The sequence below is a fragment of the Macrobrachium nipponense genome, chromosome 12 (assembly GCF_015104395.2).
Source record: "Macrobrachium nipponense isolate FS-2020 chromosome 12, ASM1510439v2, whole genome shotgun sequence".
Classification (NCBI taxonomy): domain Eukaryota; kingdom Metazoa; phylum Arthropoda; class Malacostraca; order Decapoda; family Palaemonidae; genus Macrobrachium; species Macrobrachium nipponense.
In genome coordinates, this window is record NC_087205.1 from 1,928,145 (window position 1) to 1,956,061 (window position 27,917).

Here is a 27,917-nt window from a genome sequence, read left to right on the forward strand (position 1 = left end):
GATGCACGGGCGCCAACCACAGTGACTACGCCTAAACAAGTCCTGTCATTATGGCCCTAATGGGCCTTGGTCACGCAGTAGCTTGAAAGCATCCGTTGGATTTCTGGAAGTTCTGGAACCAATCTTGTATTTGTTGCAAATGGGTACGTTTTGACCTAAATCTTTGATCTAATCGAAAGTCTTTATCGCCCGAGCAACTCGATGATTAGATTTTTTTCTGTTTTTATTTTTTTATATTTTTTTATAAAGTAATATAAGTACAACGCATCAGATGAATAATTAACGACAAAACTGAATTTAGTTGGATCATGGAATACAGAAATACCGGTTGCATGTGAGTATGCGTGTACTTGTGCTCTGACCACGACGCTACAAGATTACATTCATGAATCGGCAATAAAAAATCATAGTTATTAGAGACGAGGTTGGCAAAGATTTTAAAATTGTTCAACTCTCAAGCTGGAAAGAGCAGATAACTTGAAAGGCCAATCCTTTATGATCATTCTTTAAATGTATTTATGTTTATGGCATGCCTTGTTTGTGCGTGTATGTTTGCACAAGTTCATGGAGTTCAGTGTAATCATGAACAGTGAAAAAATTGAATTATGAACGAAAAGAAAATCTTTTTACTTACCTCCATCGGACGAATCCCAGTTATGTGGCATATCTTGTTTAAACAGCGGTCCAATCACGTCTGGAAGGAAAAAGAGGAAAGGACGAAAGTTAACACGAGTATATTTGTAATACTAAGAAATAAACATAATTTCCGACATAAAATTTAATCTTATTGGACTTGAAGTGGAAATCGGTACATAAGTAAATAGAGTTCACTGTTGTCCAAGCCATGAAAATGTCAGGTTCTGTCGAAGCAGAATGTAATCCCAACTCCGCAGTGATGACGAGTGCAAAAACCTGTTTTCCATGTGTTTTAAGAAATGACTATAGCAAAAAGTCAGTCTTACTTTTTCTCTCTCTTGCTAAAATCCCCATCACAGTGCCTTAAATGCTTGTAACCAAAGGAAACCTGTCATTTCAGTGCTAATAAATACGGGGATAATGATGTCTCGTAAAGAGAATAGGAGAAAAAAGACGTTTAAGATTAGGAAGCTGTAATAATAGGGAATATTATAGAATAAAAGAGCGGGCGAAGGGAAGATTGGGAGGGAGAGTGGTGAAGGAGGAAGAAGAAGAAGAAGAAGAAGAAGAAAAAGAAGAAGAAAAAAAGACATCAACAATGGCTATAACGGGAGCGGGATACCGTGACTCTAATCTCAGGTAACATTCAAACCAACCCAAAACATGAAAGTCACTCTCTCAGATGGATTACGGAATATGCCCATTGAGTACCTTCCGCTGCCCCTTAACCCCATCCCACCCTACCCCAACTCGTCACATCAACCCAACCCCCCCCACCCCTCTTCCCCCCACAACGAGAGTGATTTTGTTTTTATAACTCTTCCCTTCTGGCGATCTACTTCCTCACACTCTTCAAAGTGTCACTACTGGTAGTATTTTTGAACATTTTTACGAAGCAACTTTCTTTTGAACCATTTATTACCATGATAGAATGTACATATATTTTGAGATTTTTTTAAATTCTTGATTAACCCAGTTTGGAGATGCTTAGTGCAAGGAATGACTGATTGCACAGTTTTGCATTTCTAAATGAATCCTTATAATTACGTATGAAGAGACTACCACCTCATTAGAATAAAATTTGGTTCCTAACAACAAAATTGGACAGGAAATGCTGAAGGGTCAGACGATATGACTGCAAACCACCATAAAGAAATATCTTAAGGAATTTTATTGAAATAATGTTTTTTTTTTTTTTTCCATCCTTACTGAATGCCTTACCTCCTTTCGTTGAGTGGAACAGCGTGGAGAGGTCGGTCTGTTTTTGCTGAAGGAAGTCATCTACGCTGAATGGAGCTGAAATGAGACAAAGCGAAACTTTAGCCTTGATCCTCTGAAATTCCTAAGTTAGGTTTGACATAATTCCTTTAGCATGTTAAGAAAGTTATTACATTAATAATATTAACTTCCTCCTTCATGCGCCAGTAATTTGCCTAATGAATAGCTCTGTTGTTTTTTGTACGTGGTGATTAGAAAAATAACTCATAACAGCATTAGAATGACCCTCTTCTTTGATATTAGAAAATAATTTTCATCCAAACTGCATTAAAAGTAGTTACAATTTAAGCAACTTGATGCCGTGAGTTTTTTCTTGTGAATAAATGTATGGCGATTCTAAAAGTCTATATTAAAATAATATAGTTGTGTGGTTTTGAAAGAAAACCTTAATGTGCAGTAATTATTGGATAGCAGTGGGCCCCAGTGAAAGATTAAGTATGGGGATTTGAAATTAGCAAGTGATATAAAATTCAGTATTTCTTAAATGATTAACCAGTCATGTGCTATATATCACATGCAGCTAACGATGCATTTTCCTTCAAATTTAAAAGTGTGGAGACAAACCATACTAGACTTTTCATTTTGTTCCTGGGTCTTTTGAGGCTTTCTTGGAAGAATGCTATAAAAAATCCCTCTACATCACGTTTGCTCTTCCACGAAACTCTCTTCAATTTTTTTCCTTTTTTTACTTAGGGTTTAATTACTTTTTTCTGAAACAGCTCCTCGGGGAGTTAGTGATACGAAAGACTACAGTAGCGTCTTCTGCAGGTAATTTCTAGTCGATCAGTTATTCAAAAAAGATGGTGGCAGTAGTTTCAAGGGAAGACGATCGATTAGTTAGGCCATCACCGATTGGACAGGGCTTTCAGTTGCTTGTCATTTAGGGGCTGATTGGACAAAGCTTTCAGTTTCTTGTCATTTAGGGGCTGATTGGACAAAGCTTTCAGTTTCTTGTCATTTAGGGGCTGATTGGACAAAGCTTTCAGTTACTTGTCATTTAGGGGCTGATTGGACAAAGCTCTCAGTTTCTAGTCATTTAAGGGCTGATTGGACAAAGCTCTCAGTTTCTTGTCATTTAGGGGCTGATTGGACAAAGCTCTCAGTTTCTAGTCATTTAGGGGCTGATTGGACAAAGCTTTCAGTTTCTTGTCATTTAGGGGATGGTGATGAGAGCGGAGGATGACACTTTGTTTGCCGTAATCGCCACCAGGACTATTTTCACTCTTCACCCGATGCCCTTTGGTCTCGCAGACTTAGGATTTCCCGGGGCCCCTCGATGGCCAGCTGCTCAAAGTCGACAGATACTTCATCAACTGCAGGAAGGAGAAGGAACTCTCCTTTCATGCGTAATACCCTTCCCATCCCTTGTCACCCCTCCCTCATTATAGAGAATCTTTCGAACGTGACCAGAACCAAATATACTTTGTCTGGTGACTTCGTTACCTTCTGAATTGGCTTGTTGTGCTCGAACAAAGTGGCTGGCAATTTAGTTATAGCGTGAGCGAGGGACGTCAAGGATCTGTTTTGCCGGAGGAGAATCAGATTTTGTTTTGAGGTTGATGACGCGCCAAAGTAAACAGTGGTTAGTTGCTATTATCTGATGTCAGCGAACAATTTTGCAGTTCATTGCTGTCGATGGTTTTGATGATGTTAGGTGTATTGAATTTAATATCTCAAGATTTTTTTTTCTATTTTGTAGACTTGTTTTACAACTTTCAAGTCAACAAGTAACCTTAATGCATAATGAATTGTAGCAACGATTCACTACCAAACTCTTAAAAAAAAAAAGGGGGAGTTGAAGGCCCGTGAGAAACTACGAAATCACCGAACCTGCTGACACGAAACTGTTGAACCTCGTAAAATAAGACTGCTATACAACGCGATCAACTGAATGTTCAGGTGCCCAATGGTATGCTTTCATGACAAACCCATCTGTAGCCCGGACAGGGGAATGGCTATTTGTCTGCACTGGAGCGCGTATATAATGCGATAATGATAACTTAATGGACATTCCTTCCCAGACAATCAGAGAAAGACTGTCTTTTTTTTTTTTGTGCACGTGAGTGACGGAGAGAGAGAGAGAGAGAGAGAGAGAGCGCGCGCAAAAAACAAAACAATGGAAAGATAAATAACAGTAAACCTTCGTGACAAAGAGAGAGAGAGAGAGAGAGAGAGAGAACTGCAAAGAGTGTGAACTTGAGGAGCGTAATGAAAGATACGTTCGAGCTCAACGTCCTTGCCACTGACCTTTCGGTAACCTCAGCTAGAGGGCAACGGCCTGTTGCACCTGAGCTGCGGTCATTATGCGGTCGCTCTGGGTGCGTGCGTGTGGGCACGGGTAAATAGCCCTCAGACAATAAAAAGAAAGGAAAAAGAGCGGCCTCTTCTTCCTTCGATATCATGGCCCTTTCTATAGTCATACGGTTTGCTCTTCCGTGTTTGAGAGTTTATTTAGACTAGCAAATTAAGGGGCGGGGGTTGGGCGGGTAGGATGAAACCCCAATATAAACCATCTTAGGGGCCCCCACTATAACCCTGCCAAGTTTCATGCCCATTGGACCAGCCGTCTGGCCATGATTGAATGACAGACGGACGGACAGACATTACGCCCATTATAGTAAAATATTGATTTTCTAATGATATGATTTTACAATTCATACAAACATACATACATACACACACATATATATATATATATATATATATGATATATTTATATATATATATATATATATATATATATATATCTATATATATATATATATATATATATATAGTATATATATATATATATATATATATATATATATATATATAAAATCATTAAGCGTACACGTCGTTTAATATCCAATCCACGCTGCTTTGGGAATATCCTCGATGGAGAATGATCGACATTTGTAGCTCAATGATTATATAAAAGTCACGGTGATGTGATAGAAAATTCGTGTATTATAAACATACATACACACATACATACATACAGACATACAGACATACATGATTTGATGGCTGTCATTTCCCTTGCATTTCCAACAGATTCAACCAAAGATAGCCAGGAAATGTCAGCAGGAGTAGTAACTGTGACTTGGGCAGCGAGAGGGTATTGCGTGTCACTGATAGGTTTTGCGGTAAACAGTTGAAGACAGAGAGGACATTCCTATTAAGCCCCTGGGCCGATTAACCCGTCGAGTTCATTGACCACACCTGCCTATTTTACAGGTGCAAACTAGTCTTAAATGTTAAGAAGTAGCTAGACGGAAACTCATTCTCTCTCTCTCTCTCTCTCTCTCTCTCTCTCTCTCTCTCTCTCTGTGTGTGTTCTTTATTCGTTTCGAGCCATAGAATCTGTGTGTGTGTGTGTGTGTGTGTTCTTTATTCGTTTCGAGCCATAGAATCTCTCTCTCTCTCTCTCTCTCTCATCCTGAGAAAAGGTGTAAGCAGGAACGTCTGAATATTTACTTGTATTCTTGACGTCACGTATTTGATCAGCGGACCCGACTCGGAAAAACCACAAAACGGGCGAATTGCATCTGAACGAGTGAACGAAAACGAATAAACAGTAAAGTGGTCGTGCGTACAAGGTGCTGAAATTATCGCTTAACCTCTTTTTTTTTTTTTTTTTTTTTTTTTTTTTTTTGTTTTTTTTTTTTTTTTTTTTTTTTTTTTTTTTTTTTCTTCCTGAAGTCTGAAATTGACAGTGAGGTGATTACGTGTAAAGAGCCTTTAGCTTTGAACAGTTTTTATGCCTCTGAACATCTGGGTGCTGGGAAAATAGTTTGATTTTCTTTTCACTTGATAAAAACTACATGATTTTGTGTAACGATTAAAGACCAAAGTGATTCATTTTCAGCATAACTGCTGTAATTGACTTGCTTGGCAATTTTGGTAAAGACTGTATAAACATATGCGCTCGAGAGAGAGAGAGAGAGAGAGAGAGAGAGAGTAAACTGAATGTTTTCGGTGTCTTATTCCTAGACTCGTTTCGTAAATACCAGAATATTCAGGCAACGACGTTTAATTAAAAGAACTGCTTCTGTCTAGATATTGGAGAGGTGACCGTACTTGAGAGAGAAGTGAGGACCTCGAATCAGGAAACAAGTTGGGTATACAAGTTCAAAGTTCAAAGGTCATCGTGTAATTACCAGATGTGGGAAAAGGTAACGGAGAGGTGTAGAAGAGAGAGAGAGAGAGAGAGAGAGAATTTCCTTCAATAACATACGATATGCGAAATATAAATCCAAAGAAAGTTTAAACCTGAACCAGAGCACACAGAAAAAAAAAAAACGAAAACGAAATTAATGAAAGTCAAGAAAGCGAAATTATCACGCAAAAGAAAAAAAAAAAAGAAGAAAAAAGAGTGAAATGATAGAAAACTGATTTTACATTCAAAGGACAAGATTATGTTAAAAGATAACAGAGTTCTTTGTACCGAGAGGTAACGGGAAGTTAACGCGCGGAATACCGAGCTTTTGATCTTCTTTGCTCGTCCATTTTCTTCTTAATCGTCGCTTTGTTTTAATTGTGCAGCTAAATTTCTTTCTCTCTCTCTCTCTCTCGATCATCCTACTTCGTTTTATCAGATAAAGTTCCTTAATTTGCTTCTCTTTCTGTAATTAATCTCTCTCTCTCTCTCTCTCTCTCTCTCTCTCTCTCAACTGCTTCGTTTTATCAGTTTTTTAATTTGTTTCTCTCTCTAATTCAATCCTTTTCTTCTCTCTCTCTCTCTCTCTCTCTAACTTGATCATCCTGCTTCGTTTTATCAATTTTTTCATTTGCTTCTCTTACTGTAATTCAGTCCTTTCCTCTCTCTCTCTCTCTCTCTCTCTCTCTCTCTCTCTCTCTCTCTCTCTCTCTCATGAATACACGAACACGCATAAACTCCCACACAGCATTTGGGTCAATATTTACCTAACCAAGACCTGTTTGATTTGCGCATAGTCTGGATAATGAGGGGGAGAGGGAGAAATATAAATACACTAATACTGAAACGCCAGTGCTTTCCTGCTTTTTCGTTGGATGTTGAAATGTGTCCAGAAGAAATCTGTGCCATTGTTTTAATCTGTGTGTCTGAATATATTATATATATATATATACTATATATATATATATATATATATATATATCTATATATAATATAATATATATATAATATATAAATATTATATAATATATATATATATATATAGATATATATAATATTAATATATATATCATATATATATATATATATATATATATATATATATATATATATATATATATATTAATTATATATACTTGGTGTGAATGACTTACCTGAATGTACATTGGTGGCCACACAGGTGAGCAGCAGCAGCAGCACCGCCTGGAGAACTGTTTTGTCCCCCATCCCGTACTTTGTGCTCTCTGTAAAATAAATAAAAAAATTAAATAAATAAATAACAAATAAATAAATAATAAATAAATAAATAAGTAAATAAATACATATATAATAAATAAAACGTTAAGAATCATAAATACTGTCACTGACTACATTTATTCGGTGATTAATTCACAATTTTGGTTACTCATTTACACTTATTTTTCTCGCAACCAAATGTTTATTTATTTATCAGTTGCAAATTCTGTTTGGAAATTGCTGTACTCATATCTTAAGTTACGAGTTTTTTTCATATCGGTATTCTTTTCGGTGGGAGATTAATAGTAAATTAATTGGATTTAGGCTTGTTTATAGAAATCGACAAACAATAACAATAGTGATAATGATAATGATGATAATGGAATTTCCTTAAAACAGAGTTCGAGCATTTTCGTATACAATTCTTAATTATCTTTCATACAGAATCCTAAATCTCAAAACCCCTGGTATATATGATTTTATAATTCCGCTTTGTTCGTAACGTAAGAGTATCAAAAGGGACCGATGCTCTTAGAATAACACTTTTTCTCCCTATAATTTCTAGAACGTTTTACTTGTCTCTACAATTTCTGGAACACACTTAAATTTCCTTCCTAAGGTTATACCTGGAGCAGTTTTCCATCCCAGGAATAATTCCTTGACGGCTTTGGAACAATAGCCATCGCATTCCTGTCTGGAATACCTCCTTTCAACTATTCTCTGAAACAATTCCATTCCCCCACCGAATCTGGAACAGCAACCTTCCCTTCTGTCATCTCGACTACCTCTTCTTTATGCAGCCTCTGGAACAACAGCTTGTTTAAAAAAATATCCCGCGGATCGGTTATCTGATAAAGAACCTTTTTGTTCTTTCAGCAAGAGAAAACCAACAGTCTCGTTGAAGATATAATTTTTCATATACTCTTTAGAATCGACTAATCATCTAGCATGTTCCAACCTTTCCTTATGCTCATACATGAGACTTGTGGTCTGTTGCCAGGTATTTCCTTTTATAGATTTTCTTTTAGATAAGAAGCAACATTCACGCAGACACACACGCACAGGCGGAGAAAGAGAGAGAGAGAGAGAGAGAGAGAGAGAGAGAGAGAGAGAGAGAGAGAGAGAGAGAGAGAGAGAGAGAGAGAAGAAGTGGCAGGGTATGTTGCTGAAGGTTATAGTTATGTACTTAGCTGGAGAATGGCACATTTAGTAAAAGGAATCGCAAGTGACTACAGATTATGATGAACGGGTTTGCCTGAAGGGTAAAAAGAGTAAGAAAGTAACACGGAAAGACACGAATGGCCATATACACACCCCTAACACGGTCGGCTTTCCTGCAAACTGCCTCCGGAGGGTACTTTGTGTCAGCCTAAATAACGTAGGGCATTTGAAAGCACAGGGAGCACTAGCAATTAGGCCTCCAGGCAGCTCCATACCCACAGAAAACCCTAGACGTTTAGAAGTGGGGTTAAATGGAGTTATCTTGGAAGGCTCTCGGGCAACACCCTATCAGAGGGCATTGTGGGTGAAACCATGCGTGACTCTGGAGGATGTATTATGGCGAAGGGGGTGAGGGGTTGGGGAGATGAGAGGCCAAAAAGAAAAGTATAGACCTACTGAATGTTGTTTTTCAAATTGGAAGGCGAGTAGCCATCTTCCATACTTGCAAACACTGTTCGATGCCAACCTTAACCTTGCAATTCGTTGAACTGTTCTTAATGAGTTTGGACATAACTGAAGATACAATATCATTGTTTCTGAGTTGTAGGAGGATATAAGTAACAACGAAAATGATAAAACACCTGTCTCTCTCTCCATCCATGAAGGAATGGAAGATTTTTCCTTTAGAATTTCTCGGAAACGAAGTCTCACGAGTCAGTGAGCCTAAACCAAAGTGATCCGAAGAAAGGAGACGACGAACTGGGGTGGGGGAGAAAATTCCTGATTGGTTCTCCCCGAGGCGATCATGAGATTACGAATCGAAGCCAAACAAAAGAACAACAATAAGACAGTGATCAACGATTTTTTTTTCTTTAAGACGAGTCAGTGACTTCATGTTGATTTCTTAGGAACTCTTGTTGAAGAATTAACTCCACTCTGTCTGTCTTTGTGTGTTTCTCTCACACTGTCATGCCGCGGTTGAAGGAGAGAGAGAGAGAGAGAGAGAGAGGAGATGAGGAGAGTGAGCGCGGCTGACGACATCACGGTGAGAGGAGAGAGAGAGAGAGGGGGTTTGGGGAATTGTTCATTTCCTAAAGCAAAATATTACCTTTACTTCAATAATGCCCATTTATGACGGAATAACTCGTTCTGTCTCAATAATGTTCTTAACCACTCTTAAGCTTTTGTTGAATTACGCCGATTAATATTTGCTCAAAATACCTGTTATAATAGGAAAAAACAATGTAATCTATTTTCTTACACTTAAATGTTCAATAGAACATTGTGTATTTTTAATGTTTTCGTCAATGACTGTTTCTTACCATGCTAAGAAACAGTTACTGATTACTACTAGGTAACAATCAACAACCCCCCCCCCCCCGCAGCCCCAGCCCCTCCAGGACAGCCAATGAAAAGATAAAATCTCTTCTCGCTCTCCCCCTACACCGGCTCCCCACCATCCAGTTCCCCCACTATCTCAAGGGAAGCCCAAGGGAAGGGGAAGAGTTTGAAGGCTTAAATCTTATTAGCGTTTAACAGGCAAAGAATACTAAACTATTTCTCAGCCTACCCTGTAATTACATTGCCCATTATGACGCGCATGGAAGCCAAATGGGAAGGGTTAATGAGGCAGTGCTATATCCCGCCATTAGACGGTAAATTCTCAGTACCTTTCTCGATTGTGACCAGAGCTGTTCCCATCTTTCTGTTCACAGGAGGGTAATAATGACTGAGGTGAGGTTAATGGATTTTACCTGATGAGTTTATTCGTAATTTTTAACAGCACTTCAAATGAGGGGCTAGATATCAGTCAGTCGAAGCAATTTGTCCATGTCAAAAGATTTATATAATAAGGAGGGCTGTCACAGTTTATGTCTGATTAGTTATGCCATATGTCATATTTTGCTTATTTTGCTGCTAGACAAACAACTTAGTTTTTTAACAAAACTAAAAGGTTCTATATAAGAATGAAGAAAATAATCAGTGAGTTATAGTCCATTAGTCAAATTAATTCCCTTCTTTGTAGCTTTGCAGCTCTGCAGTTGCAGTGGCCGGGTAAAATCTGCAAAATCCATTAGCCAAATCAAACCCTGTTCTGCACTATAGTTTATTCAGAACAAATGCAACTTTTGGACGTGAACCCTGTAGGGAGGTAGTGCCGTCAGTGCACCTCATTCGGTGCAATGTAGACATTACTTAAGGTTCTTTGCAGCGTCCCTTCGACCCCTTGTGCAACTACTTTCATTCCTTTAACTGTACCTCCGTTCATATTCTCTTTATTCTATCTTACTGTCCACCCTCTCCTAACAATTGTTTCATAGTGGAACTGCGAGGTTTTCTTCCTGTTACAGCTTTCAAACCTTTTACTGTCAATTTCCGTTTCGGCGCTGAATGGCCTTGGTTGCCCCAGTGCTTGGCATAATGCTTAACAAACCTATATAAATCAAAATCAAAGCAGATTCTGTACGTTACCCTCCGTAGAACCAAAAATAACGAAACGAGACACTAAACAGCGATTGATGAGCCCCCATAACTCAAGATAGGAATCTCCCACTTCGCATAATACCCGTTGTGTCACCTACCGTCAAGGGTAAGGTGGTTAACGGGCCGTTAAGTATGAAAAAAAGGAGGAATTATGGTGTTCAAAGGCTTCTCGGGAGAGTCTAGCTGCCTTCAACAGCTGTCCATGGTATCAGACTCCAACACTATGATTAGCAAGGGTACAATTTTGGTTTCCTATGACATCTCCACAATTAGTGCAGACACAGACATACTAATTTTTTGGGGCCTCTCATAATTAGCGCTACCATTGTCTATGCGTTATTGTTTTATTGCAACTACTAGTTTTTTGGTCATTTGATATTATACATCAAATAACAACATTATACATAAATGCACAAGCGCGCGCACACACACACACACACGCGCGATATAATAGAAAAATTTTAGACAAGCAACCTCATCCCAAATATCAATGCTTAAGAAACTTGCAAGAGATCTTAGGAGACTGATTACGCGCCAAGAATCACAGTAAGTCTCAAGAAGTAAAGAAAGCATACACATAAAATATACGTGAATGAGCAACCCCGTGCTTGAACAAAACAAAGAAAAAAAATAGCCACAGTAGCAGCGCCTCTCTTTAGCAGGTGCTAGGCAACAATCCAATGAGCACACACATGCGAGATAAGATCGTAAAAGATGACCACTTGTAGAACATCTTCCTCACCACCTACCCATCCCCCCCGTAATTATAGACCGATCTCACCCCACCCCCATCCTCCCTGCCCACCTTTCCTTTGAAGTGGTCAGGCAACTTAAAAACAAGGAAAGTATCGCCAATTATAATACAATTGTAAGGGCCACTTGTTCTTAGATACACCGCTAGCGGTCGCATTTAGAACGGCTTTTTCTTACAATATATATAGTTTCTACCTCTCTCTTAAATGTGTGTGTGTGCGTGTGTGTGTTGTGAGAGAGAGAGAGAGAGAGAGAGAGAGAGAGAGAGAGAGAGAGAGAGAGAGAGAGAGCATAAACTCTGGAGGTCCAACTTTTCGGCTGCAATCTTAACGTCTAACCTCTGCATCATCATACTCGCCAAATCCCCGTAGGATTAAGAGTCATTTGCAGAGATTTTGCTGCGATGCAAATTAAGTTTGTTTTTAATTTGCTGGTCTCGAATGGGGGCATTACCAATCCTGTATTTAAGCGGAACAAAAACCTCGGATCAATCCTTATTGTACACGGCTTTGTGTGGGTGGTCTCGTGCAAGACTACCTCCGAGAGTAATTGTAGCTAGACCAACTAGGAATACATTGAAGGCTGATTGGTTACAGACTAGCTAATTGGGCTTCATTTCAGGTTCTGGTGTTGACCTAAGGATGAGGATGTGAGGGTATGATAGCTGTTCGTTTGTATGTTTTTTTCTTTTCTGGATGTGTCTTCTGTACATTTTTGACCGGTAGGCAGAACAAGGAAGATTTGTTGCGGAGCTTAAAACTGCGTTGGTTTACTTACACCTAAAGTTCTCTCTCTCTCTCTCTCTCTCTCTCTCTCTCTCTCTCTCTCTCTCTCTCTCTCTCTCTCTCTCTCTCTTCACAATAAAAAAAAATATTAAAACAAGCCAAGTGGATATAATCATGTAATAATAATAAGTGATAATTATTTGATAATATCTTTGTAAAACATTACAATATTCAAGATTCCAATCCGGCTTGGCTAGACGACAAGGAGTCAGTTTTTATTACCTTAGAAGATTCCCAACAACAACCCCAAGCTTATCAATAAAACATGAATAAATTCCAGTGAATAAGCAGCCTCCATTTACATTCCGTCGTGTCACTTTTGATGCTGGCGGGATGGTTCCCTCGCTGCCAACACACTCATTTAGATTCTCGGCTGATAGCCGCTGAGGACAAACACCTGTTGCTCTTTGGCATCTGGCGCTATTTGTTATATCGGCGTTTGAGAGACGAGCTTTGCCACTGGTTAGTTCTGGCAGTTCGATATATCAGAAGAGCCTCTACCCCGGTGCAAACATTTTCATCAGATAGGACATTTATGTAAATGCCTCATGTCTATAAATGGCTGTTTTATATCCTCGTCATGGATCTGTTGGCATTTAGGTGTTTACACTTAGCGCTTCTGTTTGTGCGTTTTTTTCTATTGTTCGACGATAGGCTGCATACAAATGATTCCCTTGCGTCTAGCGTATGCCTCTTTATTTGTTTATCATCATCTTCCTGTTCAGGCGGTGGGAGAGAACTAAGGTCGCAAATTGTGTATATAAGAGTTCAGGTTCATTTCTAATAGCTTAAAACTTGAAATAAATAAATAACACTAACAATCAAATATAAAAAGTAAAAGGCGAGTTTAAGCCGCTTAATGACTGTCTGTGGCATCCATGACAACCGTGCCATGTACTCATCATCTCCGTCTACGTTACTCATCCATGAGCGACTTGAATCTCATCCATTACGGAGCCTTTCGAGGCACGGAAACGCAGTTTTACAACCGTTGCGAAACCGTGAATACCCTCACGACGCATGCGCAATATGGCTGTAATAACACGCTGGGCCGAAATTTATTCAGTCACGGGCTAGTTTTAAAGGAAAATGGGCATGCAACACCATTTTCTTGCCGGCAATCCCCCTCCCCCGCATGCCCCCACCTCTCACTCCGTGACCCCACAAAGGGGAAGTATCAAAGCTTTATACATAGGGAAGAGCACTGTCCAAGGGGGAATTATCGTGCTACGTTCTTATCGGGGAACTATGCCATCTTCACATGCACAGTTTTCGTCCATGTCATAAAGATGTTACCCTTGTTAAAAGAGTTTGGTAGTTTTGCTTTATCGTCTCTCTCTCTCTCTCTCTCTCTCTATATATAATATATATATGATAAATTATATATATTATATATATGATTATATATTTATATATTATATATATATATATATATAGTATGTATATATATATATATATATATATATATATATAATATATATATCTTTATTATATATATATATATATATAATATATATATATTTAGTAATCGTTGAGGGGGTGTCCCTATAAAATTCTCGGTCATCTTTTATCGAGTTCTAGAAAAACATGCTTATAAATTTTGGTTCACTGGACCACACCGAAATTCTTGTGTTTTACTCAGTAATTTGGAGATATAAGATCTCTATGACGCACACGCAGGGAGGCATAACTATCTGCCTGACATTCCCAGGCAGCCTATGCCCCCCCACCCCCCCCAAAAAAAAAGAAAGTCTTAACCCCGAAAATTTGTTTTGGATCCTCCGAAAAACGTTTCGTTTGATTTTCAGTTCCTTTTGGCTTTACTACAGCACCTGTACCAAACTTGTAGTTTTTAGAGCGAAAATTCATATAATACAATTATTCTTACTAATGATAATCAAAGTTATGTGAGAGGACTGAGGTTTATAGAGGGATTTTCTTAAAATATGAATTCCATCCGGTCATTAGCGTGCAACCCCGTTTTCTTTGGCTAACGGGTTATTGAGTCTATATAAGTACAAATATTAAGAATGCCTTCAGTACATAGCGGTAAAGGTCATTTTCTTGCTTTTTCCAGGTTCTGAATTAGTGTACCCGATGCAAATGTAAATTTGCACTTTTACGCTTCATCAATTTTGATTTATGATAGGTACTCTGTAAATCCGAGGAAATTGCTGAGTGTGTAAATCCGAGGAAATTACCCATTGCGTAAGCCGTTTTCGTTTTGTTGTTTAAAAAGGGAACTTTCTATAAAAGGATTAACTTATTTCTCATTGTTTTAACTGCTGACAATAACTTCCATTTTACAATTGTCATACTAATTTTTCCTTTTAGGCAAGTAATACGTCTTTCCTTTGATCATTTTTAAAACAACTTACTGGACATACATATCTGACAAAAAATTATGTTTATCTCAGGTTATTTCTGCCGTGTTCTATTTTGTTAGTTATAACCTTTTTCGTAGTTGAATACTTCGATTCATAAAAAGTTTGTTCAGGTAGTGATGAGAAAATGGGTCTCAAAACCCTTAGCACCTGACTCGGTTCTCTGGCTACTAAAAGGAGCACTGCAAACAAGATGAGCATTGTTACAACGGCTGATTCAGCATGTCTTCGGAACGTATCAGATGACTCAGCGCCTTTCCGTAATTCCGATATGTGCTGTTAAGTAGCAGCTGTTGCTCTGTTTGGGATTTAGTGTAAGTGATGCGCTTTTGTTCCCGTGAGTTTCGCAGCGATGGAATCCTCTGAAAATATCTTGAGGAGCACTTATCTCATTATTGGCCAACTTTGAAAATATAAGCCGGTATACAGCAATTCCAGTTGTTACAAACCCGAATATTCAGATATTAAAATTCATATTGCGTTGATATAGATGGATCAGGTTATCAAATGGAGTCAGATAATGGGAGCAGCTGTCGTGCTATCGATCTGAAAAAGTAACAGGATGGGAAAAAGAAATTTTCCAAGGTTCTGTCCTGAGACAAAATAGGCCAGGTTGTACCACCCCAGGACATGAGAATTGTGCAGACATCTTGTTGCATGACTGCCCCCTCCAGCGTAAGATATAACGATACAGATCTTATTTACGATACGACGGACTAGTTTTAAGAGAGGACGTGGGCAAGTCCAAAGAAAAATGGGTCAAGGATGTAAGAGGAGGCAAAGGCTGTTTCTCTTAACACGAAATGACAGATCTTAGGGACTTTGTGTGTGAGGTCTGGTCTAAAACAAAAGGGCCGTCAAGTCCATGGAAACTAGGCTGAAGATGAAAGAACGGGGGCGAAGTGCGATACAGCCAGCGTCCGTGAGAAAATACTAAAATCGTGTAGTACTCTGCATCATCGAGTCCACGAATCGCGTCGCTATCACCAGTTTGGAGATGATTTTATTTTATACTCGTGAGTTCGTAGATGAAATGTGTTCTTACGTGAGTTGGGTCCAGACAGAAAGTAACCATTAATTCTAACGGGTAAGTGACGATTGCCTTATGTCCCATCAAACAGTAGTAAATGTGTAGTTAATTTTGGTAAATATGTGTTTGACAAGAATAACATACAGAAATGTAACACACTTTACATACTTTCTAACGATACAGACGCCATATCAATTGCATAATTCTAACTTAACGTAAAAAAGCTGAACTAAAAGATAGATAATGTTACAAGCTCGTAACGGTAAACTTTCGTGGAGAACCATTACCAAATGATGAGTGATAACCTGCAATCTTGACGCGTCAGATAATTTCTTGATGGGACCAAATTGCGTTCCGTCAAGTTAGAAAATGACGGTCAGACTCGCTAATAAAAGTTGATGAAGGAGAGACTTAATTATTACTAGCAACGCGTGATCACCGGACGGTGCCGCTATATCGGTGGGTTACTTGAGAAACGATTGGAGTGAAAGGCCGCTCAAGTGATCTTAGAGAGGAAGGAATCCCCAACCCCTTTCTCGCTCTCTCTCTCTCTCTCTATATATATATATATATATATATATATATTATATATATATATATATATATATATATACATACATCAATAATATATATATATATATATATATATATATATAGATATATATATATATATATATATTATATATATATATATATATATATATAATAACAGCTGTTTTTACTGTGTGCAATGAAAAATTTCCTGGTATTACTAGAGAAAAAAATATGTATATAAATCGGTAAGAGCTAAAGTTATACAAACCATGATTTTCAATTATTAGACTGTTCAGATAAGTATCTACGCTATCGATAAAATCTCCCCAAAACAAATTTTTTTTAATTGCAACTAAGCACTCCGAGAATTTCATTATTGGAGTTGGATTGTTTTCTTTGTTTGTGAGCTTTATTTATATTTTAATTCACATATTTTGTGATTTTTTTTTTCAACTCTTGAAATGGAAGTAACTTCAAAAGGGAACCATTAAGAAAAGGCTATTAATTACCGAAATTTTCAGTTACTCCATTGCAGAAAATTCAGATTACTATTTATAGTGCTGTTGAAATCTCTTAATCATACATTTGGCAACTTATTTGTAATATTTTAGACAACTGATTGAATTGGATTTTTTTTCTACTTTTATCGAGAAGTCAATTTTCTTTAAGTAAAAGGAAGATGACTGTTTAGACTATAGAAACAAAATAGAACAAACTAAAGTAAAAAGTCGAGATGGCAAAGACAAAGGTCGCTATGGTTATGCTCCTCCTACACGAGCTCTTTAGAAAGCTCAGGGCTACTTGGGTTCTGTCCACCTTAAAATTGTAGTCTTTAATCAATACTGGAATAAGGGTGGAAATTAAGTATTGTGGTAGGAGGTCTGTAGGGAAAGGTTTCATTTGGTGATAGGCGTCGGCAGCAAAGGCACGTTAAATATACAGGCAGAACAAACGTTTGTCGTCTTGGAAATTTTTAAGTAGGATTTGATGCCAAGTTATTCAACAATCATTTGAACCTTTCGGGTTATTCAAATTTCGTTATTAGTGGGTTGTCGGTCAAGATTTTATTTAGCCTTTATCACGATTTTCAGGACCTGTATTGGCTGTTTATTACACAGAAATCTTTTTACGTCTGGAATTGTTTAAAGTATCCATTTTATTTTATTCATGTAATTTTATCTTATTCAAATTTATTAAATGTTATTCATGTAATGAATAAAATACTTGCAGATTGACACTAATATCAGAAATTCATTAGCACATATTTACCAGTCTTCCTAAGGATTCTGTGGCTGGGGGGCCTTTTCACACTTACCTGCAAAGAGAGAAAATATGATTAGAAATCTTATGTAGGATGTGGAAAAAATACAAAAGTACATGTTAAAAACATTGAAAATTATTAATTTTTCTGTGCTGTTCTGCATAATGATAACCGGATCCTAGTGGCAGCACGCAAGGTTTCAGGACTGCCCACGGGTGACCGTGGGCGCAGGTTAGTAAACTCGGCACAGAAACAGGTAATATGCTTCAAAATCTAGTGTGAGCGATAGTGGTTTACATGGAGTTCCGACTAAGTTCTCTATGAATGGCTGCTAATGGCTGATCAGAGCTCCTAGATTCAAATGTATAGATTTTACTTCAAAATATTTGTTCGAAAAGAATCTGCACGAAATTTAGTTTTCTGCTCGAATCCTCCTATCTCAGTTTGAAGCCTTGAGAAAGATTTGGTGTAAAATTTTAACAAACATATTCCTCATTCAAGTTATAAAAGTGAAAAGTGAATAATCTTATAATTCTCTCTTCTCTAAACGTAAAAAAAACAAAGTTGCGTTGGAGTTAAAAGTAACTGGCTTTAAATTAATGTAAATTAAATTCTTTGAGCCATTCATTGGAGAGAGAGAGAGAGAGAGAGAGAGTGTCTCTCCTTCAGACAACATTCCAGATTCTTCCCATTGTATTCCAGGCAATATACATCTGCTCTTCTGTTCAGGGGAAGAGAGTTAAAAGTTCATTGGGGATTTATCCTTAACCCGAATCTATTTTTGGAACCCGAATAACCGGTCCTGAAGATATAAATAGGAAACCAGCTGTCCCTTCCGCTTGGGTGCCTCGTCTCACTCGGTTGTCTATGAACAGGTGTGATAGTACAACGGTGGCTTTAAGGAAGAGAATGCGCGCTTTACTTGGTTTGGTTCTCAAAGGTTTCTCTGTACTTGCTGCCATTCTTTCTGTTGTTTATGGAATGTACTCTGCTGGTGATGTTAAATGCTTTATTTAGCTTAATACAGATAAGGTAAGTTTCCATTTTTGACATTTTTTTTGCTGATGAGGTAGAAAATGTTAATTATTTTTCTTAATAATAAAGAAATACTCCTTACCTCTGTTGCTTATTTTTTTTTACTGTAATATTTCTATTTAAAATAACGGAGGAAACTATAAATGAGAGGCAACCAAAAAAGCAAAAAAAGGCAAATCTGTCTTCTCCATTTAAAGAAGCCTAGCAGTCACCATGTATCTTTCCACATACAAATGAATTTTACGGTTTACTGACCGTTAAGTAAGACACCGAATATAACCGCGCCATTGGGATGCTATACCTAACGGTTCAACATTCTCTCTCTCTTTCTTCTCTCCTACTCCTCTTATTTCTCTCTATCTCTCTCTCCTCTCTCTTCTCTCTCCTATCACCATTACCAATGGTCAAAACACGCAAACCATGTGGAAGGTGTGGTACTTATCGCTAAGAATGTGTACAAACAGATGATTCTCTCTCTCTCTCTCTCTCTCCTTGTACATACCAGCACTACAATAAACCACGTGGAGTGTGGGTGGGTGTCACATCGTTCGGAAAGTTCAAAATTGGACAATTACATTCTAGATCCGCCACAGAAAACAACATCGACCCAATAACCCACTCTTAGATCCTAAAGAAAAAAAAATCTACTTCTTATTTTTTATTTATAAAGGCACTAACGAATGATAGCATTTGATGTCTGCTTTGATATAAAGGTCGCCACGCATTGTATCATGCCCAAAAAGTAGGTCATATTAGGTTGAGTGCCTCATTCTGCACAAGTTGATGCGCCCACTTATGAAGAGACATGCATGAAGATATTCTTGTTCTAGTGCATTACGCTTGCAACTAGATATTTCAATGGCATAAAGGGCCTTGAAAAGCCTACTGGCTTTTTATTACGTCGTTATCAGAAGTCTGGGTTGATTTTCTTTTATCAAATGATAGTCATTGTTGCAGCATAAAGTAGACAGTTGATTCGTTAATCATCTATGATTATTAAAACTCTACTAAGGGTAAGTTAAATCTCAAGATACGTGAAATTTCGTGTTCTGAGCGTAATCGTGAAGAAATGTTGGCGAGTTTTTGGAGTTAATAAACTATGCTAGGATATTTAAGTCCGAATTTTAGTTATGAATAAAAACACGAAGGCTGCTACACCACGGAGCATTGATATGAGTGCAACAGTCACGCCCAGACTGAGGGTGTATTCGGGACACGATAACCAGCTAGATAAAAAAGATAAACAAACAAACAAATGACAGGGCGGCGTTGTGCACTTGTTAAAAAATGGGAAAGCAGGAACGATGTGTGTGTGTGTGTGTGTGTCTGGATGCTGGAAATGGATGAGGACTGGAATTTTATTTGAATAGGAAGAGAGTCGTGGTGGGGGTGAGGTGTTAAGTAAGATTTAGATAAAGTCTGGAAAAGTTGTGGGTATGGGTATGGGTCGTCCTGGGTTAGGGTTGGTACTGGAAGGGGAGCGGGAGTTGCTTGACCTAGAGCAAAGCTCTATATAAGGGCTCTTAAACTTAGCCGGCCACCACCACCAATGGACTGGTTTTTTTCCCAGGTATAAAGGATCAAGTGCAGGTGGGGGGGGGGGGGGGGGGGAGGTGAGTTGGATTTAGAGCTTAAGAGAAGATCTGATGTTCTATTTTAATGCTAAGGTTGTTTGTTTGATTAGGGTGTTTTCTCTCGGTTTTAAATTCAAAGAAAGTTAAGTATGTTCTTTTATGGCCTTTTTTACTTCGGAAATCATCGCTGGTACTTCATGCGTGCTCTCTCTTAAAGTGTTTACACCGGGATATAATTGATAATATGCTTCTGAACAAATTACACGGGGTTGTATGGTATGTTATCGAACGATTACATTGGGACTGCAAGTGAAGAAGGCTTAGATGTTTCGAAAACTAAGCACCAACTCTCCTTCTTGCTGTTTTTTCCCAGACGGGAAAAAATTTACTCTTGGGAGAGGCCGGCAGCTCGTCCCTTCGACCTCTGCATCAAGCGAATGAAAAATAGCAGGGCGAACTGAGGACAGCTGAGACACTTTAACTGGAAATATCTGGGATAGCGGCAACTGAGGACGCATCCACGCTATGCAAGACCCAGTCCAGTTTGTCCAGACGGGATCTTTTACATTCAATTCATTCCTTAGGGGAGTAACAGGATACAGGCAAAAATCCTGTTCCAGACACGACGGCGATCTTGTTTGTCTCATGTTGTTGATTCAAAAGGGAGGAAGAAGAAGAAGAAAAAAAAATGAAACGTCACGATTGCACTTCCCAGAATGCAGTCTCTCTCCCATCTCAGACTTTTTTTTTTTTTTTTGTCAGATTACAATAGATTGCTTTACCTGTGACTTTTGTGAATATATGTAAAAGGCGTTGGATGAGAATACATTTTTAGATCATCTGCATCTTATGATCTTTACACCGAATTTTTGATTTGTTGAATAATGGAGATTTGGTTTTTAATGCAACTGCAGAGTCAACAATTTACAGTAGAAACGGCTGTTAGTTTATAAAATAAGTTAAAAACGGGCCAATTATTGAAATAACAACTGCAAGGCTAATGGACAATCTACAGAAAAGAAAGGTTAAAATGCCCTTTTGCATGGATACTCAAGTCATGGCAACTCCAACCTTAATCATAGTTAAACTAGTTGATGTTCGTTCTTTCCTCTTGAAATATTTCCTTTCCTTGGAGTTACGTGTTTTAAGATATCGCTCCCTGTTCGCCCAGTCCTGAAAGCTCATTTTCGCTGTGTAACTCCTGTACCGTTACTTTTTCCTATGCCCGTTTTGTATTGCAAATGAAGCCGCTTGCTTCGATATCCGTGCGAACTGTGTGTGTCTTCCGAGAAGTCTTCTTGATCCGGGTTGTTAAACTAGCTTTGTTCGCATGTCTGCAGTGATCGCTGTCATTTGTGGTTGTCGAAAGATCATTTGATTTGTTGTCTGAATCTCCTGAGAGAGAGAGAGAGAGAGAGAGAGAGAGAGAGAGAGAGAGAGAGAGAGAGAGAGAGAGAGAGAATCCTTGATAAGACAGAACCAATCATGAATTACTCGCTTGACCTTGAATATAAAATGATTGCGACGTTGAAAGGTCTAGAACATTAGTCTATCAAATGGGGATTTATTCATACGGATGAATTATTCAATTGAATTTGAATCTCTCTCTCTCTCTCTCTCTCTCTCTCTCTCTCTCTCTCTCTCTCTGTGGATATTGTTACTGGTTTATTAACTAATTCAGCACATTAGCATTACTACAATATATAACCTTTCTTCTCTAATAGATGAAGACTCGGTTAAATGGTGCATCTCACTGCTGTATCCGATTGCACGACTTGAGTATATAAATGATAACAAAAATAAATAAAAATTAATTAAACTTATCTTCATTCAGGTAATATCTTATGTTGGTTAATACCCCGTACTAACATTCTTCAACATATGGTTTTTTAAGTATAGATGGATAAGTTAATATTTTTTTTTTCAAATTAAAGGTTACTAACATTCTTCTACATACGTTGTTTTAAGCGCAGATGGATCGGTTATTATTTTTCATTTTTTTAATTAAAGGTTAATCATAACTCCAAGTTGCATTTGCCTTGAAGACGCCCTTCGTAGGGAAAGCACGACTTCCAACGGTAGTTTTGTGAGGTATTGAGGACAGGTGTGGTCTCCGGCGCCCTTAAAAGGCATCTCGGAGACTCCTGGAGGGAATGAACAATCCAGCGTGGCCTGTGGAGAAGGACATAGTTGTAAAACTTGTCCAGTGTCCCTGGCAGTGAACTTGTATGGACCGTTAAGGTCAGCAGTCCTTGGGGAAAAAAAGGAGAAAAAACTCGTTCCAAACCCTTTTATTATGCGCTTATTTATATAAGGGGATAACGTTCGTTTTATCGCCTTTGGAGCAGTTTTTTTTTTATGTATTCATCCACTTGTCTTTAATTGTACCAGCGTTGTTTTGTTTTAGAGAAAGAACTACAACGCACACTGCGCTGTTTTGCTCTTACACATTCCCAGGTGTTGTTTGTTTGTGTCAACTTTTATTGCTGACTGTTTATTTATCATGGGTGTTTTGCTATATTTCTCTTTACCTTTCATGATTTCCTCTCGCACACACACTGTTAATTCTAGACTGTATAAGCTAGCTTGTTAACTACATGGCTTTCCGGATTTTTAATGTACGTGCAAATCAAATAATACACATATATATGTTGAAAAATGTTAGTATGGGGTATTAACCAGCATAAAATATTACCTGAATGAAGATATGTTTAACTATATATGTATATATATATATATATATATACACACTGTAAGTAATGACAATCTTATTTAAGAATACCCTTCAAACACCGAGCAACTTCCCTCGCCACCTCATAACTCACCCGGTTATAAAACCATCGCTTCAGGGTGATTGCAACTATATAAACACCTCCAATCAGAATGTGCCTTGAAGCTAAGGATGATTAATCATCTCGTGTAGATGTTCCTTGGAGTTTTCTCAGTCACTCCCTAACCAAGCACAGGAAGCGTTCTCATGAGCTCCCTTCCCCCAGGTGACTCTCTCTCTCTCCCCCCCTCTCTCTCTTTCTCATTCTCATTCCCTCTTGCATTCTCTCCCGCCCACGTCTACCCTTTCAACCCACTTTAGACATCCGCCCACTCTAAAACGTCTGTACCCTGACCGTGGGTCTAGACGACCTGGTGTTTGGCCCTGTTCCTCGTTGGCTGATAAAACCGCTTATATCGATGACCTCTTCAGCCAGCAGTGCTTGATGTGTCATACATCACGTCTTGAGCATATACATAAGATATGCACAAGCGCATACTCCGTGAAATGCGTTCAGTGTGCTTTTTCATATGCATCTAAGGTATGGAAAAGGAACTGGATAAAGATAGCTTTAAATGTTTGTCACAAACATTCATTTTATGAGAAAATTTCATGGTTAGGTTCAAAAACACTTAAACGCTTGCTGATGAAATATGATTCCCTTACAAAGAGGAAGTTGGAACGTCTATTAAATAACATGCTGAAATCGCGTCTTGAAATATAACCCTCTGTTTGCATTTCGTTTAATTATTGTGGGCGTCATTCTGTTTCACTAAATGTTTTTTTGTGTTGTTGTCTTGTGTATGTACTTGGCTGCAATAAAAATTGTAGATACATATCAAAACAGCTATGATATTCACGATTATAACAACTGTATCAGTACGCAGGTTTCTGCGCCGTACAGTTGCTTCTGTATCATCATATAAACTGTTTTATCAATATTGACACTCGCCAAATCGGAACACCCATTGCATACGAATAGGCACATTTTCCATTCGTTAAGCATCTTCATCGAGGCTATCCCATAAGAACCTGTTAGTCGAGTCTGGCCGGCGTCTGTCTCTCTTTTGTTTGTCTGTGTGTCTGTCTGTACGTCTGCACTGGTGTAAAGAAGAGAGGCGACCCAGCTCACGTGGTTGGAGGGAACCTGCCGTCCATAACTATTGTTCTCTTTGAGCAACTGTTATTGTTCTTCCTGGATCGCATCGCTACGATGGGGTTGTTCTCCGCAATGTACATCTAGATATACTTCTGTTTTATGGGGGGGGAGGGGGTGATCTTGAATGATGGGGACGGGAAGTCATGGGGTCTACTACCTCGGCGTTAAAGAGGCTTTTGTTGTGGCAACAACGCGAGGTTTGCAAAGGGAATTCTAACCTTTTTTTTTTTCTCACTATTCGCGATACCACTCAGGATGTTAAGATGGATTTGGGTGATACTATACTGGGAAATACGTTAAGGAGTCTTTGACCTTCGCTGTTTAAGTCGTTCGTAGAAATAGTTACGGATGTCTCAAACGTATAGCTAAATACTTCAATTTTTATATCTAGAAGTGTGCAGTATGCAAGCTACTTTCAACAGATTTTTTTCCATATGTAGAAAGTCGTTCGTAGAAATATGTCTCCAACGTATAGCTAAATACTTTAATTTTTTTTATCTAGAAGTATACAGTATGCAAGTTACTTTCAACAGATGTATTCTATATGTCGAGAGTCTTATTTCGACCTGCAATATCCAAGCGCAAAGGATCCCGGGTCACTCTCTGCCTCGTACGTTTTCTCAGGGAAGTGCTTGCAACCTGTTCCCAGCGTTTCCACTGTAATCTTTTGGTGTTTTCTTACGGTACTCTGCTGTGGATATAAAAAAGAAGGGCGTTTCTCTAGACACTGGATGGTCATCGATGCTTTGGGTTGATGTTCGACTGAACAATGTTGGTAAGTCGTTTGCGACTACAATATATATATACATATATATATATATATATATATATATATATATATATATATATATATATATATATATATATATATATATATATAGTGTGTGTGTACATATGTATATAAAAATCGCCCCATAGTACGCCTCGTATAGAAAAGAAAAATCTTCTGCATTTTAAATTCGCGTCGAGCGTTCGAGCGTGGCTTATGAATATTTGCATACGCATTGGCCATGATGACCTTTCTCTCCCCACTGCCGTTGGGGTTACTCATAAAAACCCTTTATCTATCCTTTCTTTGCTGAGATTCTTGTGCCCCGGAGACCCTTATAAATGTCGATCACATCCTGCTTTTATTATTAAGATGAAGAAGAGATAACTAGTCGAATTGTCCTCTGTCGATGAATTGGCCAGATCCTTCTCGTGTGTAAACTGTGCATGGTCATCGTTATTTTCTCATTTTAATACTAAGCTTAACCCCTTTCTCTCTCTCTCTCTCTCTCTCTCTCTCTCTCTCTCTCTCTCTCTCTCATCAAGGCGGGATGACTATTAAAAGTTCCTTCTTAGGTCGAGGGAGAAGGTGAGGTCAAGGGTCACAGAGAGACGTCTGGCGAAACCTCACGAAGGCGCCTGGTTGTGATCATGAACCTGATCTTGGTCTGAAAATCGTTAAGATAATGGTTATACCACGCAATTAAGATAGTGTGCCTGTCGTTCTGTTTAAGATAAGGGCTATACCATTATCTTTCGGAGATAAGGGTTATAACACGCAGTTAAGATAGCATTTCTGTCGTCTTGTTTAAGATAAGGGCTGTACCACTATCTTTAGGAGGTATGGGTTATACCCCGTAATTAAGATCAGTGTTTCGGCATCCTGTGTAAGATAAAGGTTATGCTATTATATTCTGGAGACGTTATATATATATAAAATATCAAAATAATTGTTACACTACACTTTCATAATAACTTATATATTAATTCTCTGCTTTTAGAGACTATTTATAACCTCATATTTCTTAGCAATATTTTTATATCGTCTTATTAAAACAATGGTTGTTTCTTAAAATGAAGATTATAAGATTTTTTTCAAGATCATGGTTATGCCTTGCTATTTCTGGGAATGCTGGTTGCATCACGTTATTTCTCGTAATGATAATGTACCAACCCATTAGGATAATGGTTTCACTAATCCGTTCAGCACTCAAGGATGCAATTATCATCCTTGTAAGGTATTTAATATGGTATCTTATTTATCAGTATGATGTCAGTATGATGGCTGTGCCATCCTGTTAATATAATAGTATAGCATTCCATTTATGAAGATGATAGTGAGCTTACTTCTAAGCTACGTGGTTATATCTTTAATTTTCTAGAGATAAATTTAACGCCAGTTTATATCTTGGTGATGATGTTTATACGATCCACTTTTTTATAATCAAATATTCCAGCGAGTGTATTTTTCATTATGAGAAAATGTTAAAAGTACTCTCGCATTTAAATCAGTAGGAAATTTCCAGTATGGGACTGGAGGAGTTGGGTTTACGCATCCATTCTTTAGAGTATTCCTATTCCAGCCTGCTGTGAATGAGTCGGGTCAGCAGTTCTGTAAAAGGGTTCACCAGAATTAAGATTCTCAAATCACCTCTCATCAGAAAATACTTTGACTCGGGTGACTGCGATCAGAGAAAGAAGCTCTCCGTGAGAACGAGAGAAACCAGACAGGGTATAAACAGACGAGCTCGACTCATTAGGTCATATGAGACTAATTAACTAAGCGTTCACTTCAGCGCAAACCGGATCCGCACAATGAACTCGTATTTAGATCGCGATTAACCTATTTTACCGATTAGAAAGAGATGAGGCCAGTAGCTTTTCTGCTTTTAATTCCGTCTCTTGCATACCGTTAATCACTTCCTCTCACCTGTGGAAAGTTGATTGGTACCCAATTCAGGTGAGTTCATTGCTTCCTGGTGCACAGGTCGTGTCAGTGATTTAAATAATGGGGGGCCGGCGGTTATCAATGTATTAGCGATAAATAAAAAGGGGAAGTGTGGGGATAATGAGGTTTCATTCGGCACTTTCTTTTTTTTCGTTAAATTTTTTAGATAAGTAACGGAGTACCTATTTGCTTATCTTTTATCATAAACTGTGGAGTAGTGATAAAATAATGAGGAAATTAAGCGTTTGCTGTTATTTTTATTGTCAATACGGTGTCAAAGGTGGATAAATTAGCGGGCAGAAATGAAGTGACGAGATACTGAATATTCATTCGGCTTTTGTCACAACATCATGAGAATAATAAAACCAGAAAATCTATTTCCATCCCAGAAGTATATATTGTACGGTTACATATTTACTTGATTTAGGATTACAAGCAAATTTTAGTATTTGCATGCAGCATAATACACATGAGCTCATTATTTTGACTCCATCCTCCTCTATCTACATTATCTTTCTGTTAATATGTATGCAATACCTTCATGAATGCTATTTATGACGTATATTAAGAGTGCATGTTATATATATGTAGACAAGTACATACAGACAGACATTTTCTACTGGGAGCTATATACGTAGGCAAAACATATTTTTGCCACTTTGATACAATGCTTGACAACATTCCACGGAGACTTTATTTATGTAGGCTCCCACAATAGGCCTCCCAAGCTTTCTCTTCCTTAACAGTGACAGCTTTGAATTTAATAGGCTGTATATTTTTTTGCAGAGGCCTAAGGAGACGGTTGGTGGTATTAGAGGCGAATTTGTTATGGGATGACGTTTGTGTCTTCATAAATTAACTTCATGTCACCCTGGGAGGTTTGGATGAGGCTAGGTGAGTTTGAATTTCATGGAAAAAACTTAGTTATTAGCTTAAGCTCACCCGTTGGCTTACTTTGGTGTAGAATAAGACTCGATTGG

The 27,917-nt window shown here is 38.1% G+C and overlaps 1 protein-coding gene across 1 annotated transcript in view; it reads right to left on the reverse strand.

Annotated features, from left to right (window-relative positions):
- The window catches only part of LOC135225096 (serine-rich adhesin for platelets-like), a 168,896-nt gene that overhangs the window by 23,203 nt on the left and 117,776 nt on the right, over nucleotides 1-27,917 (reverse strand). The window contains 3 exon segments of the mRNA XM_064264353.1: nucleotides 635-694; nucleotides 1,858-1,932; nucleotides 7,210-7,299. Coding sequence (XP_064120423.1) covers nucleotides 635-694; nucleotides 1,858-1,932; nucleotides 7,210-7,299 — 225 coding nt within the window.